The 16648-nt window shown below is 36.8% G+C and overlaps 1 protein-coding gene across 4 annotated transcripts in view; it reads right to left on the reverse strand.

Annotated features, from left to right (window-relative positions):
* Positions 1-2797: 2797 nt before the first annotated feature.
* Positions 2798-16648, reverse strand: part of LOC120750278 (cytochrome b5 reductase 4) — a 30883-nt gene continuing 17032 nt past the window's right edge. For all 4 annotated transcript variants that reach the window (XM_040058742.2, XM_040058741.2, XM_040058740.2 and 1 more), the window contains 6 exons: positions 10872-11012; positions 9550-9702; positions 8790-8940; positions 5854-5940; positions 4313-4477; positions 2798-3423 (listed from right to left, as the gene is read on the reverse strand). In XM_040058742.2, the coding sequence (XP_039914676.1) occupies positions 3369-3423; positions 4313-4477; positions 5854-5940; positions 8790-8940; positions 9550-9702; positions 10872-11012 (752 nt within the window). In that variant the 3' untranslated portion in view covers positions 2798-3368. The remainder of the gene's footprint in view (positions 3424-4312; positions 4478-5853; positions 5941-8789; positions 8941-9549; positions 9703-10871; positions 11013-16648) is intronic.

The raw sequence follows: 16648 nt of genomic DNA on the forward strand, positions 1-16648 counted from the left end.
TACAGGAAAACCCTGAAGACAGTTAAAAAACAAAACTACCAAAAAACTTAAATCTGCTTTGACAGTACTATTTCTTTTCATTACTAGTGATCAAAGAGCTAGATACTGAGACAGATTTAGGTATAAAACTGGGCATCTGATGTATAGAAAACATTGTCTGACAGGCATAAATGGAAGGAAAAACAAGCAAACAAAAGAAATGCTGTTGACAGGTCTGGCTTGCCACTGAACTCAAATGTCCCTAGGCACCCTTAATCCCACATCCAGCACAGCTGAACCAGCTCTCAAGACCTGCACAGGCTGTGCTGATTTGAATTCTAGTGGTTACAAAGAGAGCTCGGAAATGCAGCTCTGCCGCAGGCAACTCATTTTAGACAACTCATTTTCAACCTAACTGCTGCTCTGGGGAGATCAAATAGACAGAATAAAACACTGAACTGTAAGGTGTTTAAAACTTTTTAATTTTTTTTCCTGTCATTTCATCCTTTGCCCCTTTTAAACACGTAATAATGCAAAGAATGAAAGAGTGGTAAAGTACTCATCTTGACAAAAGCAGTCATGGTACTTTCAATATCATCCTACAAATGAAAAAAAAAAGCTGTAAGGTAGTGATTACATGAGCAGAGATAATTGTTTTGTGTGCAAAACATTTTTATATTCATCTAACCACAGAACAGTATATTGAAGAAATGTACTGGAAGCACTCAACTGTGTATTTTAAGTACTTGGTTTCTCCTGCTTGTTTTGCAAGTCACACAATTTGCTGTGTGATAGACCTTTTCAACACCGGCTCGCATATCAACACAGAAAACTTCCAGTAATCACAGAATCATTTAGGTTGGAAGAGACCTCTAAGACCATCAAGTCCAACCTTTGAACAACCACCACCTTGTCAACTAAACCATGTCAGTAAGTGCCACGTCCAGTTGTTTCTTGAACATTCTATTGGATGGTGACTCCACCACCACCCTGGGCAGCCCATTCCAATGCCTGACAGCCCTTGAAGAATTTCTTCCTGATGTCCGAACAGAATCTCCTCTGGTGCAGCTTGATATTATGCCCTCTTGTCCTGCCACTGGTTGCCTGGGAGAATGGGCCAACCCCCAGTTAGCTGCAGCCTCCTTTCAGGCATTTGTAGAGTGAGAATATCTGAGCCTCCTCTCCAGGCAAACCACCCCAGCTCCCTCCTCAGCTGTTCTTCATATGAGTGAGTCACTCTCCAGACCCTTCGCAAGCCTTGTTCACAAGTCTCTTTTAGACTTGCTCCAGCACGTCAATGTCATCCTTAGAGTAAAGGGGCCCAGAGCTGGACACAGCACTCAAGATGCAGCCTCACCACTGCAGAGTACAGGGGGACAATCCCTTCCCTGCTCCTGTTGGCCACACTGTTCCTGATAGGGGCCAGGATGCCATTGGCCTTGGCCACCTGGGCACAGCTGGCTCATGTTCAGCCAGAGTCAACCAGCACCCCCAGGTCCTTCTGCACAGGGCTGCTTTCCTGTCAAAACATTTTGTGCCACATCGCCAGTAATAATGGTTAATGTTAAGAAAAAAACCTGACTGCCAGCAACTCCATTTTAACAGCTGCATTAAGGCTGGGATGATTCCTAATGCAAACAGCCAGACCATGGGCATTGCTGCCTTCAAAAAACATTTCTACTTGATTTTAGATGCTCAGCCTGGTGGCCATCACTTTAGGAATGTATTATAAAATTTATAACCCGCAACAAGTCTTTCAAGTATTAGAACAATATAAGTAAAACTTAAAAGATACTTCAGGCAGTTTTAACAAATTGTATCATGTCTAGATTAGCAATTTGAAGTAATGTCAAATGACCATTTGTTGCTGAGCTACTCACACAAAGATCTGTTATGAGTAATAACAGATCTATGCAAAACTCCAACAGAAATTTGAAAAAATTTATCGGTATGGCAATTAATCCTAAATTACATCTGAAAAAATCCTCAAAATGCCTAAGGTTTTGAGAACCAGTCCTGGGGAAAAGAAGCATCTCTGCTTATCTCAGCAGAAAGTTCACTTTGGAACTTTGAACAGTGTCCCTCCATTTAACGGTACTATAGATACCAAATTATGACTGCTCTCAAGTAGAGTATTCTGAAATAATTTGTGACATATGGGCAACAACTGTCAACCAGATCCTCTTCTAACTTCGAAGTCCAATAAACTGAGGAAGGGCACTGAAGAGATGACAATTCAGTTAAGCATATCCAGTCACTGTCAGACAGCAATTTTATCCTTTTTACAGGATATCAGTAAAACATTTTTTTGAATGCATTAATGCCACAACTACCAGTCTTGCTTCTTAGGAGGAAGAAATACTCACTCAACACAACCAGAAGACATAAACAGTACTAGATGTGACACAAAAACAAGACCTACGCATACTAATGACAACATCTAGAAGGACAGTAGCTGCTCTACTGCTTTCTTCTCCAAAATACTATTAGGCTGCAGATTACTGCCTCATGACAACATATTTTTAATAATGGAGTGTAAAAAAATCACACTGATGGAAATAACCTCATTTAATACTAGTGCAACCTGTCAAATATTTTTAGGTATTTCTGTGGTCCCGATCCTGGTATCTGAGCTGTCATGTTTCTAACTTCAGACCGTGTCATAACAAGGGATGCCTGACATCAGTTACATGGTCACATGGGAATTTTTGTAATAGACCAAGACTCCATGGCTCTGTTTTGAGCTCTCAGCTGGAGTTTTTAAGCTTGTGGAAACCTTTCTTTATAACACCTAACTGAAAATACAAAAAGGCAGAAATACATGTAAATATGTAAATGGTTTTTTTTTATTTGATGTAAATTTTGTGTTTTACCAAAGGTACTTTTCTTCTTTGTTTACAAAGCCAAAAATGTATCTGGATCACTTGCAAGTCAAATGGAGACAGATGAAAAGGAAAATTTTTCAATGACCGATTACCTGAGTTACAGTGCAATATTTAATTTCAGACAGTATTGCTCTTTGGACTTTTTACAGTAAGAAATAATAAGCTTTATCAAGTCAAAACCTTAATCAGAGCTTTTTGTAAATTTAAGAATTCTTGTGAACCAACAATATGAAACACCTGACATAATGTATACTACATTTTTTTGCTTGCCTCTACAATAAATTAATACCCTGGATGACTTAAATATTAGCAAAAATATTTACAAAAAGAAGATAAAACACAGTATAAAACCTTTTTTTCAAAGAAATGCTTCTTCCAAGAAACAATTTGGTACCAAGAGTGAAATTTCAAGTCTTACAAAATTGTTTCTCACTTATTTAAATTCATGAAGATAAATAAATAACACTGAATTATACAAATAAACATTTATATCCTCCTATGTGTTTATGCAGTAAAAGCGTGTATCTCTTCTTGGGAGTATCCAAGATCCTTCAGATATCTGAAAGTCAGAAATCAATTTGGCAATATTAATATTTGTAACTCAAACCCCACCACAGACACACATGAACATAACTTCAGCACCATCGCCTTGTTTTCATTCAGACATGCACATTCAACTTTACCCCGCAAGTAAATTTAGAAAACAGACAATGCCCAGGAGTGCAGACATACTACATGAACTTTTCTGGGTAATGAAAACAATTTCTAAAAATAAATACAGATATCTGAATTATCTCAGATTTCTCAAGAGGCAGCATAATTATTGGCCAATAAACCCAGACTTAAGTAGGACTGCAGAAATGCAGAAATGACATCATATTGGTTCAATATTTTGAAGCTGGGCAAGAGGAATTTAGAGGACTTTTATCTTAAAACATGCATAAAAACAAGAAAATACTAGGTACAGACACAAATAAATGCAAGAATTAAAAAAAAAAATTGAGAAAAATGCTTCTGATAGGACAACTCCTTTGAACTTTACTTCTGTAATTTAATTTATCAAGCTAATACCAACAAAGAAAGCTTATTTCCTATTATTCCAACTTTTCTATGAACACCAAATTAAAAGCGGCATTTAAAACCTTGGGAAAAAAGGTCACTGTTAAAGAGTTGCATTTTAGAAAGCTGTAGACAACTTACTAGAACTCATGTAACTTACATATGGCTGATACTTAACTACACATAAATATACTCCGCAAATATGGTGCAAGGTGGTTTTTTTAATTCTTTTTGTTGTTGTTGTTTTAATTTTGAAAGTTTTCTTACAAAGCACACAACATAAGGCTGTTTTTTAAAGACTACAAAATCAGAAACACTACAGCTGATTAGGTGATCAAATTTTGAAAAACTTCTCACTTTCCATCCAGTTCATTACTTAAAATACTCACTGTACTCCTTGTTCTGTAAAAGGTGCTGGACCACAGATGCAGATAAGCACTTTGGAGTCTCTTCTCTTTCTTTTCACAAACTCAGAGAGAAGAGATGAAGAAATTTTTCCCTGTTTACCTACCCACTCTTTTGATGGTTCTGAAAGAATGAATTGAACCTCAAACCTGGTAAGCAGAAGAGTATTTCATAAATATTACCTCTGATTAGAAATCTGCTACACAAAACGCTAGTGACCAAGACGCTAATGTTTCCTATGATTATCTTCCTGCTCTGCTCATCTCCCCACTGCAGTATCAGATCTCACAGGTTTTCAGTCACACCTACTGATCAAGTCAGTTAAATCACTTCCAATACTGTGATTTATTTAACCAAATCTTTCAATGTTAAAAATTCTAGCTTTCTATTTCACCTTGCAAAAAATCCCAGCTGGCACCACTTAAGATACTTAAGCACAGATTTTACTGTTCCATTACTCACTCATATACAAATGTTGGTGTAGCTCAACACACAAGCAGTGAGATAAGAATGCCTGGCTAAACTCATGAAAATGTCAGTACCATTTCAGCAATGAGAAAATATTCATTACTGAATGTTGGTTTCAAAAACTCATTAAAAGAATAGTAACTGAGTAAAAACCAAGCACTTCTGTATCTGAGGCTCCTATGGAAAGGGAGAACACGGTTTCATTGTAAATTAGCAAAACGTCTAGACTACAAAGCTTTGAATGTGCCAGACATCACTAGGGTATGAAATAGTATCGATTTTTCACTTCAGTGTTGTGAAGGAACAAGTGATTTCTACTGAGGAAGAAGTCAACTAAGAATTAACCATAAACAAAACCTATTTTTATCACATAAAATCTAAGCAGTGACAATTTATCTAGTGGTAACAGCAAGGGAACTGAAATTAGAGGGTAACCTGATAATTCTGTGTCTCCTGACAGAACTATGGCCTGCTGAATTAAGTTGACATTAAATGTGCATTACTTGCATTTTAATCTGCAATTACATTGTAATTGATGGCAAAATGCAACAATTATTAAAAAAAACTTTAAGTAATGAGCCTATTTAAACTTTTAATTTCTACATAAGCATTTTCGTAACCAGTGACACCAAGAAGATTTTTATAAGACTTTTCTAAATTCAGAATGTTTCTCCTGGGGCACATTCCCCTTCTCTCTCTTCTGTGCTCCTTTTTGTATATCTGTGTTTTCTTTTGTTAAGGCTAAGGTAAATTTTCTTCTGCATCAAAAAGCTTCTCAGTTCTAAAAACCATCGCATCTAACGTATCATCTCCAATAACATCTATTAAACACTGTAAATCAAATCCCTGGCTTTCCTACAGAAACATGACAACATAAACTCTACAATGAATCTGTGAGCAATGAATCTCTACCCCCTAGGTCTCATTATATTCTTAGCTAAGAGCTTACAGAATCAGAATCTGTCCTTGTGCCAAAGCTGTACAGCTCGTCTAAGCCCCACGACTTGTTCTGTACACAGAGATGTTACAAGTTGTTCTCCACAAATCTTTTAATTACCTTTCATCTTTAAGAGCTAATTGCTCTAGTTGGTTTCTCCAGAGTATGTCATCCTCAGTTTTGTTGAAGAAGATGAGCTTTACTGTCCTTAGAAAAACAAAACAAAAATTAAAATTAACTGCAGATTGTTTCTGTTAAAGAATCAGAACTTAATGCATCACACAGAAACCTTTAACTTATATTTTTTGCTTTCTCCAGAGGCATTATAAGTCAAAATTAGACACACTGAACAAGCTTTAGAAAACTTACCTGGTGTAGACAAAACAGCCCCAAACCAGCTTTAAATACTAAAATCATCTTATTCAGAAACTAGAATGTGCCAGAATGTTTACATGCTTCCCAGGGCCCACTTCTCTGAAAACATGGAAAATAAAGCCCACTACACTAAAGCAGTCCTCTAAATGTTGGCACAGTGCACCACAGCATTCAGTGTTACTCAGGTGGGGGAACAGTCAATAAAAAGTGCATAGGAAAGCCATGCATTTTGTTCATTGGGCACAAAAGTAGAAACTGGTTATTTGGAGAAAATGTTTTGAGACACCGTTACTGGTACTCCCCAGGGTAGACAAATGCATCTGCTGCAGTTTTGCTCAGTGCTCAACACTATAAAGAACAGAAAATTACAAACTTGGAATAAACTGATCACAGACTTGCTGGAAATAAGGGATAACACAACTAAAATGAAGAAGTGGAAATTTAGATATGATCCTCACCAGTAAAAAAAAGCTGGTTGACAGAATGATGACAAAAATTTAGATAACAAATAAGTTTAATCAGCCCTTTGTAAGGAAAGAGAGTTAATCTAACATGCTGGAAACTACTTCAAGGGAGGTAGATTTTAATGAACTAAAAACATGGTATGCAAGATCTTACGGAAGACTACTCTGAAAGAGGAGTTACATACCCTTAAAGAATTTTAACACAGAGGAAGAAGAGGAGATAAAAAGTTTAAAAATTGCCTTCCAAACAAGAATGACGATGAAAGTGGGATACTATATTAAAACTGAATATGAGAACAGAGTGGTAATTTTGAAATGAAAAGCTGGAGACAAAGATACAACTATCAAGGAGAATCAAGAATACATTACAAGCATCCTATACTCGAGAAGAGCATTAGCCCCCTACCTAGTGTTTAATGCCTTTGTGCTTCAGTCTTCTTTAAGAAACATACCCACCTGACTGCAGTTGTACACAACCATTAAAAGGAGCAAAAAAACCTTATCTGAAAAGGGAAGTGTAGAGGACCAATATTCTTTTATAGTTAATACTTTGGCCAAATATAATTTGGCCTGTAAGAGGGGAAACAAAATTGAAGAAAGAGCATCATGACTTGATGCACAAAAGGAAAGTGCAGCTATGAAGGGGACAAATTATTTTGCCCGTTTACAGTAGGCAAGAAATAGACTTACAATATAATAGGCAGACTTTGTCTAGACAGTAAGAATGAAAATCTAATTATCCAAGCCCATTGCAGCAAATGTTGCCCAGGGAAGCTGAAGATTCTCCAGCTTCACAGTGCAGCCCCAGAGGCTCAGCAGCACTCTCCCAGCACTCCAGACAGAGGTTGCTTTGGCACCCTCAGGTGACAATTCAGTCATTCCTGATTATTCCTCAGCCTTCTGCAATTTGTGTTCTAGGATATGCAATCCAAGCTTATGGGTAATTACTTTCCAAATAAGGTAACTCTATGCAGATCATATCTATACTGCTCATATATACATATACACACATAAGTATCTCATACAGATAAACATACATATATAAAAGACACTCTGGTAGTACTTTCTCAAAAATAAATTGAGGGTTAAAAAGCAAATATAAGGCCAAGGAAACAAGTTGCCTAGAACAGTCAGGAAAACAAAGCCTTAAAGAGTCTACATAGAAACAGCACCTGTCTCACTTCAAGTCACTCCAGCACCTAACCAACCTCCACAGCAAGAAGGAAAAATTCACTTACTTTGACTAGTAAAGAATCAGATGCTGTGCACCCCAAACTAACACTGAGTTCCCATATGAAATTGTGCTGAAAAGAGCTAAAAATGTGTTCCCAAGCACTTTGTCAGACAATAGACTCGTCCTTTGGATTTGCAAAGCGAATCAGCCACTTTTTATCTGCTACTGACAGTACAGGACATTTTGGAAGAGCCAAACAGTACAGTCTCCCTACTCACAAAACAGAATTATATGTAACTGCTGAAATATAACAATATAAGAATAGCATCTGGATTTAGGGTTTGTTTTTTTAGAAACAAACTTTTGCAGTCTATGTCACCCTTTGTAGCTTTAGTATGAAGATTAGTGTACAATTAAACAATGTTTCAAAAGCTGAAGTACTAATTCTGTAGTTCTGAAGAACTTAACAACCTGTTCCCTAGACCAAGAACAAATAACGCCTCTTTGCAGATTTTACAACCATAGTACAGAATGCATATGCAATACACATTCTTTTAATGAATTCTAGTACACTTAATGATGTACTTACATAAGTGACATATAAATCTGTGAAAACTGGAACTCATCTGGGAACGATGAGTTACTGCTGCTTAACAGGCGAAAACCATTAGCTAACTATTCTAATGTATCACAGAGAAGCCATAAGTAAACAGCTGCAACCCTCCTCAGTCCAAAATCCAGTATCTACACTGTAGTATTTCCATACTAAAAAAAGACACTCACATGTGAATCTAATTAAAAAAACACCTCCTCAAAGTTTCTATTCAGTGAGCTCATTTGTACCACAACTAAAGTTCAAAATCAGGCCATTACATTGATGGTAGCCAATAACCAAACAAATGGAAGCTGAGTCAGCTTCTGACAGACTCTTCCCTAAAACATCTCAGGTTTTGGTGTAAGTTGAAGAAAAATGCTTTCATACCATTTTATTTTGTTAATTGTTTTAATAACACTGAAGCCTGTGTGTCCAGAAGTCCACATACCTGAGACAGCTAACTTCAGTCAGAGCAAAATTCAGCAGCTTGACCATTGGCGTGAAACCTGTGCCTCCTGCCAATAAAAGGAGATCTTCTGAAGCTTGAACTTGTGACTTCTTGAAGTTGCCTTCAGGATTGCTGACAGAAATACAGTCTCCTTTATTTAAAAAATTAAAAAGTAAACATTAATTTGACGAAAACAAGCTAATTAGCATTCTGACTTTTTAAAGGCCATTTCATATTGTCTTCATCTTTGTAATATTAGGGTTTCCTTCAGAAAGGTACTATACACTTCACATAAGGATCATTCTTGTTAAAAGAAGAGATGCACAGATAAAATGTTTTCTCTTGATGGATTTTACACAATATGAGTACACAAACATTTGCAAAGTCAGTGTTAAAAATCTACCTCTGTATCTGAAATGGAAAGGGAAGTACATATTAAGTCCCATAATCCAGACCTACTTTCTTTTGCAGAAGTACAAGAAGCTATTCTCAGAAGATGTGACAGCAAAGCCATCAACTAAGATGTGTGATACAGTTCACATACATCACTCAGGAGAGAGCTTTCTGTAATGGACAACTCCTAGTTATAGTGAGGACAAGTGTTTACATTCAGGGAATGGAGAATAAGGTTTTAAAGAAGTTTTAAGTAAGTCCTGGTTAAGCAGGTAAACAATAAGAATGTCACAATACTCAGACAGTGAATCTTTAAAAATAATGCAATTGCTGCAAAACCAAACACAACCCCCCAACATATATTTACCAATTTGTAGGTGGTCAAGTGCCTGTGTGAACAGACCATGGGAATAAATTTTAATCATTAAATATATATGCACACCATCATGGCGAGGTGGTTCTTGGAAATCCAGTGGCAAAAAAGGCAACACAGGTGTGTACGGTTTTACTACCTCTGTCCCTAGAGAGCAGACAGAAATACAGCTCAAATAATATGAAAAGTACTCTACATCCAGACACCACAAACAAATACGAAAATAAACAAAGAGTAAATAAATAACCTGTACCATAAAAATAAAACCATCCCACGCTTTTAGGAAAGTTATTACTTTCCACGGCACCAGTTTTTATTACAGAATTGGAAGCCTTCTACTTCCAATTCAAAACTTGAGTATGTTCTTTCCATGCTATTTAGCAATTCAAGACACAGGATGAAAAGATCTTGAGTCATCCCCAAAGAATATGAAAATCTAAACATTTTCATTAATTTCCAAGTACCACAGCTTGATTTATTCTAAATTTAAACAGCGGATTTTTAATACTGCACAATTATAATTTCTTGCAGTATCATTTCAAAAAGCTATTGTATAATGATAGTAAGATCTCAAGAGCTGGACACTAGTAAAGAATTAGGAAGGGAGGAGGAGGAGGAGGTCAGAACAGTTCTCAATTAACAGATGTTTAAAAAGTGTTCTGAGAAGTCTCTACCATGTATACTGCAATCCAAGTACAGTGACCAGTACAACTATTAATATGCAAATTTTAAGAAGTACCCTTTGTAATAGTAAATTGGCTATTTCTTTGACCTTCTGTTTTCTTTTTTTAAGCTTTTATGAAAGTTTGAAGACTAGCACATTGAAGAAAAGCACATGTGCTTTTCAAGACACATTCCTCTCGTAACCTCACGTTATTGTTAATATTGTGCAAATGGAGTGTAAAGCAGTGTTACCATGACTACTAGAGATCCCTCAGAAGAAGGAAAAAAAAATTGCAAGAGTACACTCCTCATTTCAAAAAAGCTGCAAACTAAAAGGAACTGACTAATGATACATAAGACATATACAATAATCCTCCCAAACTTCAAAGATAAACAGCACTGCTTTGGTGTTTTTAAAAGGAGAGTTGACAGTAGAGAGAATAAGGTCACCAGTAAATGCCAGCCATCTCAATAATTAGCTTTCCATTAACATTAATCCAGTCAGTTCATTATTAAACACTGACTGTGAACCTGGAAGCAGAGATTTGCCAACAACTACCAGGGAATTAGTGGCCATGGACTTGGCATTCTCCCAACACTATGAAAAGTATTTATGTGAATATATCCATTGCTATAGTCTCAATTTTTCTTACCTGCAATAATTTGTTTGAGGTAAACATGTTGTCCAGTGGGAACACGGAGATGTGTGCCCTTAGGCAACATTAGGCAGAAGAGTTTGGTGTCATGAGTAACTTCTGTCTTAGAAACCAACTTGCATTTTCTGTAGAACAGTCCTAAAAAGATTTTACTTGTTAGTTAAGTCTCAATCTGTCATTCTGTATTATATATCTTGCAATAAGAGAGATAAATTTGTGTATTTCACGATATACTTAAAAAAAGACAATAAATAGATGTTTCTCGTATAATTACTTGTAATAATTTTTATAATTCTGGACTAAGGACTCATTTATAATGTTTTAAGAGCCTCTGAGTTAGTGACTGGGAATAAGCAGAAAAGCACTAAAAACTATCAGAACCATTTGTACCAAATTGCACCTGCCCTGAGTTCCCCATCCAAGTACAGCATGAGTACACATAAGCAGACCGAAACCAGCTGGTGGAATGCAAATGAAACATAAGCCAGCATCACACTACACTCCTCAGCAACAGACTACCCACAGCCACGCAGCAGGCTGAGGGAGGAGATTCTGCACCTCTGTTCTGTTCTTGTGAGACCTCACCTGGGCTACCATGTTCAGCTCTGGGGTCCCCAGCATAAGAAGGGTGTGGACCTGCTGGAGCAAGTCCAGAAAAGGGCCACAAAGATGAACAGAGGGCTGAAGCACCTCTCCTATGAAGATACACAGAAAGCTGGAGAAGAGAAAGCTCCAGAGAATTTATAGGAGCCTTCAGTAAAGAAGATGATCATGAGTAATTTTTCCTCCTCTACCTTCAGAAGAGCATTTTTCAGCTAGGCCTTTGTTTCAGCACTGCAGTATTTTATCTCCAGCCTGGAATACTAGTGTGATCACAGCATCACACTGCCTTAAAAAGGTTTGTAACTCAAGGGAACTTTCACGGGCTACTAGGTACCGGAAGCTCTGCAAAGAATTTTAAAAAAAAAAAGAAGGCAGAGAGGAAGCAGCCACTTTCCTACAATAATCCCACCAACGTCATTTGCCATTTTCAATGTAGAATTTGTGACCAATCCCAGTGGATGCTTTTAAGTAAAGCCTCTCAAAATTTGACAGGTTCATGTATGAGAATATTTGAGCATGACACCCTTCTAACAACACTTTCTACACTGGAGCAATTTCAGTGAAGTAATGTTTCTTTTTCCCTCTTTTTCATAGTATTGAAAAATACTCATGTGGCTTGCATGAATAGCTGAGCTACTCATGAAACAGGAAATTCCCACCAGGCATCACCATGAGGATGGTCTGGTCAAACACTGGGGCAGCTGCTCAGAGGGAGTCTGCCCTTGGAGGTATTCAACCCTTGACTGAACAGCTTTGAGCAGGAGGTTAGATCAGATGACTTCAGGGCTCCCCTTCAACTAAGTCAGTCTACAGCTGGCATTTTTCTGCATACACTGGTTTTCTTAAATTCAGTTTAAGAAAATAACTACTAGTGAGTTATCCACTACAAATGCCTGCAGAAACATGATGAAAAGCTTCTGACATGGAACAAATATTTCTTTATTAAGATTTTCTCACATCTTTCATCTAACATCCTACAGATCCCTTTTTTTGAATGAACAAGCATTTCAGATGAATCAAAAGAATGCCTAAAGCCCTGAAAAAGTGGAAGTCAGTAATTCCATTTCATACCAATCTTGAAGTAAAACAAAACATCAGCATCTCTCTAGCTATATAAATATTATGAAGTTTGTGGAAATTTGTTTTCTATCCTTCTTTTGAGAAACAACACACAGTAAGATTGCAAAGTACAGTAGCCAAATAAATATGCCAAGCTTACTGTCAATTCTGCAGACTTAAGAATTGCTTAAAAGGATATGTGAGGTGGTAATATAACCCTTAACACTCATCGGCTAATACTCTTACCCATATTTGGGAGTGGAGAAAGAAGTTTTTTAAAAAACTGATTCATCAACTGATTCACTGTTCCGTGACAATTTTTTCACCTTTCCAACCTAATTCCAGCCTTTTCCTCATAAATAACCTTTACCTCCCTCTTTTTAATTGCCACACAGAACTTTTGTCCTGATTCATTCAATATAACTTTTGAAAACCTTCTAAGCAAACTTCTAGTTTAGACTGTAGTCTTTGCTACATTAACTAAAATTAGTTCATTATTAGTCATTCCTATAAAATCTGAGGCCACAAGCAAAAATAATTGTCAAAGCAGAAAAGCCTTTCAAGAAAAGGAGCCAGCTCCTAGTAGCAAGCTGAAGCCAAACAGCTGGCTTTGTCAACCCACAAAGCCATGTTAACTGTCAGGTGCCAAAGATGTACGACTTGCTACTATACAGAAGCAAAAGGTACTGTTCTCTTAATTTTGGATCACAATGTCAATGTCCAGCAGCAAATCCTAATTTTTCAAAGTGACCAAAGTAATTAGTGAGGAGGTTAGGTTTGATTCAATGTTTTGCAGATATCAAGTGTCAGCACTGCAGCTCCTGATCTTGGAGAAGCAGCCCTGCAGCCCCTCACTACCAAAGGTTTGCCACAAAAAAACAATACAATCATGGGCTAGAGATATCACTCTCTAAACTCAGCTTCCACCTTTGCTGGAATCAAGAACTACAGCTCCTTGATTTATAGATATACAAATTCAGTTTTAGTAACAAATCTGCTGTACAGATAATGATAGCTTTTGGAGAGTATCATCCTTCTGCAGTACTGCGTGTTCTTCCTTGTCACAAAAGGGAGTTTAAGAATTTGTCCTTAATGATGTTTTTTTGCTTTTCTTCAATGATAAAACTTCAGTGACAATTCTTATTTCTTTGTTACTAGTCATAATCCTACTGATGCTGTAGTAGCAACATTAGCCTGTTGGCTTGGGAAAAAGATGAATAGCTCCACTACCCTTCCATCTGGTAGAGGAATTCTACCCCATTCCTAGCAAGTATTTACCACCCAAATATGTCCACCAAGCAGCTGAAAGTTAATCCTTATTTTGTTCAGGTTACTTGGTTGTGGAGCCTCAAGTGCTACTACTGCCAACATAATGGAGACTAGACCACACAGCTGAAGGAAGGTGGCTGCCCACCACTTCCAGCAGCAGCCCAGTCCTAGGAGTTAAGACAATGAGCCCTCACTGCTGAAAATCGAATCATCAGTATCCTTAAATGCTTCAGTTAACTACAAGATTTCACAAGCTAACTCATATTATCCAAAAAGGTCAGCCATGCTCTTCCCAGACTGCCTCTCTCCCCTCCCAAAATAAAGTTCCAACTGAATCAACACCTTCTAAACATTCTCTGGTGATGCAGCACCCTGTCACAACTTCAGTCTTGCTGATACACAGTAAGTGCTGCAGCAACACTCTGGTACTTCCAACATAAAAAAACTCTATGATCATTCACTTACTTGATATGTACAGAAACCACTACACAAAACAATAAAACTGCATCCCATTTCAGCCCTCAGAGGCAACAACACCTTGTTTCTTTACTAAACACTCTAAACACCTGCCAATAGTTGCATGCTCTTTAAAACAGCAGATCTTAGTAATTACGTTACTTTTCAAAATAGGAATCTGAGTAAAGTACAGAATCATTTTCAGAAGGAAGAAGCAGTTTATTCTCCATGGGAAAAAAAAACCAGACACCCTCCCAAGTCATCCCTACTAACATGTAATTTTATAATTGCATATGGCTACTGCTTTTATGTGCATGACCCCTTATGAGTGGGCTTCCATATCTTATTTCCCAGAAGAAGCACCAGCAAGAAAATCACATCTTAATACCTATGCAAAAACCTGCACTCTATCACTGTGCTGTATGATATTATGGTTGGTTGGGAGGGAGGGGTCAGGTTTTAGGGGTTTGTTTTGGTCTATTTTGTTTTAATGAGAAAGCTCTATCTTACTTTTTATACTGCATTTAAATTTCACAGGATGTCAGATCTATGACCATAAGCCTTTCTTTACACTTTTAATGATCAGTTTCATAATAGCTACCTAAAAGTAATGTCTTCAGCTCCCCTACACTGCAATCTAATTATACTGATTAGTGTTCTCTATGCAATACTGTGGGTTAAAAATAATTATTTCTCCAGAAAACTAAGCACTCAATCCTTCTTAAAAAGTAGAAGCAGTATTGGATATTCTTCTGAATCTCCTGACCATCCTAAGACACAGTAAACTGAAATCGCAGTAATTTTGGAATTTAAAAAAAAAATCCCCTTCAACTTTGAGGAAATTCAACAATTCTGTTCATTTCTTCCAATTAACTAAAATACACTGGCCAAAATGTTAGTATAAATTCAGCAGGAATTTGCGAGTACACATGCAATTTATCTGGGAGTATGACTTTCCTAGCCAATGGAGAAAAAAGTAGGGGCAAATCTTAATTGCTTCTTCATATAATAAAGCAGTCATAGGCTTCCAGTACCATCTTTGCATTATGTCATTGTTTCTGAAGAAGACCTGTATCACTTTTTAACAGAATTCAGACATGTCTGCTTCAAAAATAAATATTAAATAACTTTATAAAGTATAGATGCTTCTGCATATGTGGTGGTCACACACCCATCCTTTACAGACTCATTCCTGAATGCTGTCATATCAATGAGTAATACAGACATACAATCAAGTAAATTTTTCAAGTGTCAATCTTGGTTTTCACCCCTTCTTCCTGTGCTCTGAATATAACAGAAGTGTTTTCACTGGTAAAACCACACAGAAATACTAAAAAACTCCAAGATAAGAAAAACCTAATGAATTAAACACCAGTGCTCCAAAAGCACTCATTATTCACAGCCCTGCCACCAAACTGGAATAATTTCAGGCAAAATAATATTACTTTTATTAGAATGCATAAGTTACCGAAAGAACTAGTAATACACAGAAATCGAATTAAATCAATTAAAAAAAAAAAAAGGCGTAACAAGATAGCATAGCTACTTTCTATGCTGCTCCCAAATTTTCAGAAGTGGAAATTATCAGTTGCACTGTCTCCACACAAGAATCTCATATTCATCATAAATAAAGGGTAATACTGAGAGTAAGTAGAGGAAGAGTCAAGTGAAAAAAATCAGAATATTTAGGGCAACACATCAGTTCTACTGTATATTGAGAGCTGCATAGAAACACCAGATATAAAACAGTAAAACAGCTTTTCAAAAATTATTGTTTTAGCTATTAACTATTGTTTCTTGGTTCACACTGCATAAGATACGGGTTTCTCTACCCAAAACATTATTTTGCTCCAACAAAAGTGGAAACAAGAAAGTAAACTGCAATTTAGAGTAAGGGAGCACAATTCTAAGCAGAAAAGGAAAATGGTTACTTAAAACTAAACCAAGTGAATAGAAGTCTCCAACATGTAGATTTGATAGTTAAGCTGAAATGAAGAGAAGACATGTAGGCCTGAGTTGCATGCTCAATTTTAAATCTGGAGATTCTAAAATTAAAAAAACTGCAGAATACGAGTTTCTGGAGTAGGGATTAAAAAGCTATAGATATAAATTTATTTGTTAGATTCCTCACTTTTGTAATCAGGGATTTGAAGAAACTCAACGTCAGCAAGCCTTTTAACTTAAGTTTATTCATATTGAATTTAGGCTGATGTGAACTCAGTTGATGACATGTAATAAAGTTATCCAATAACTATAACATTCCTCCGCGTAACAGGAGAAATGTTATGTTGGAGATTGACTTCTTAGGGGGAAAAAAAAAAAGCAAAGTAATTATCTAGAAAGCATTGGTTACTAATGCTCAATATGTATTTAGTCAATTGCATCTA

This window comes from Hirundo rustica, chromosome 3, assembly GCF_015227805.2.
Source record: "Hirundo rustica isolate bHirRus1 chromosome 3, bHirRus1.pri.v3, whole genome shotgun sequence".
In the NCBI taxonomy this organism is placed as follows: domain Eukaryota; kingdom Metazoa; phylum Chordata; class Aves; order Passeriformes; family Hirundinidae; genus Hirundo; species Hirundo rustica.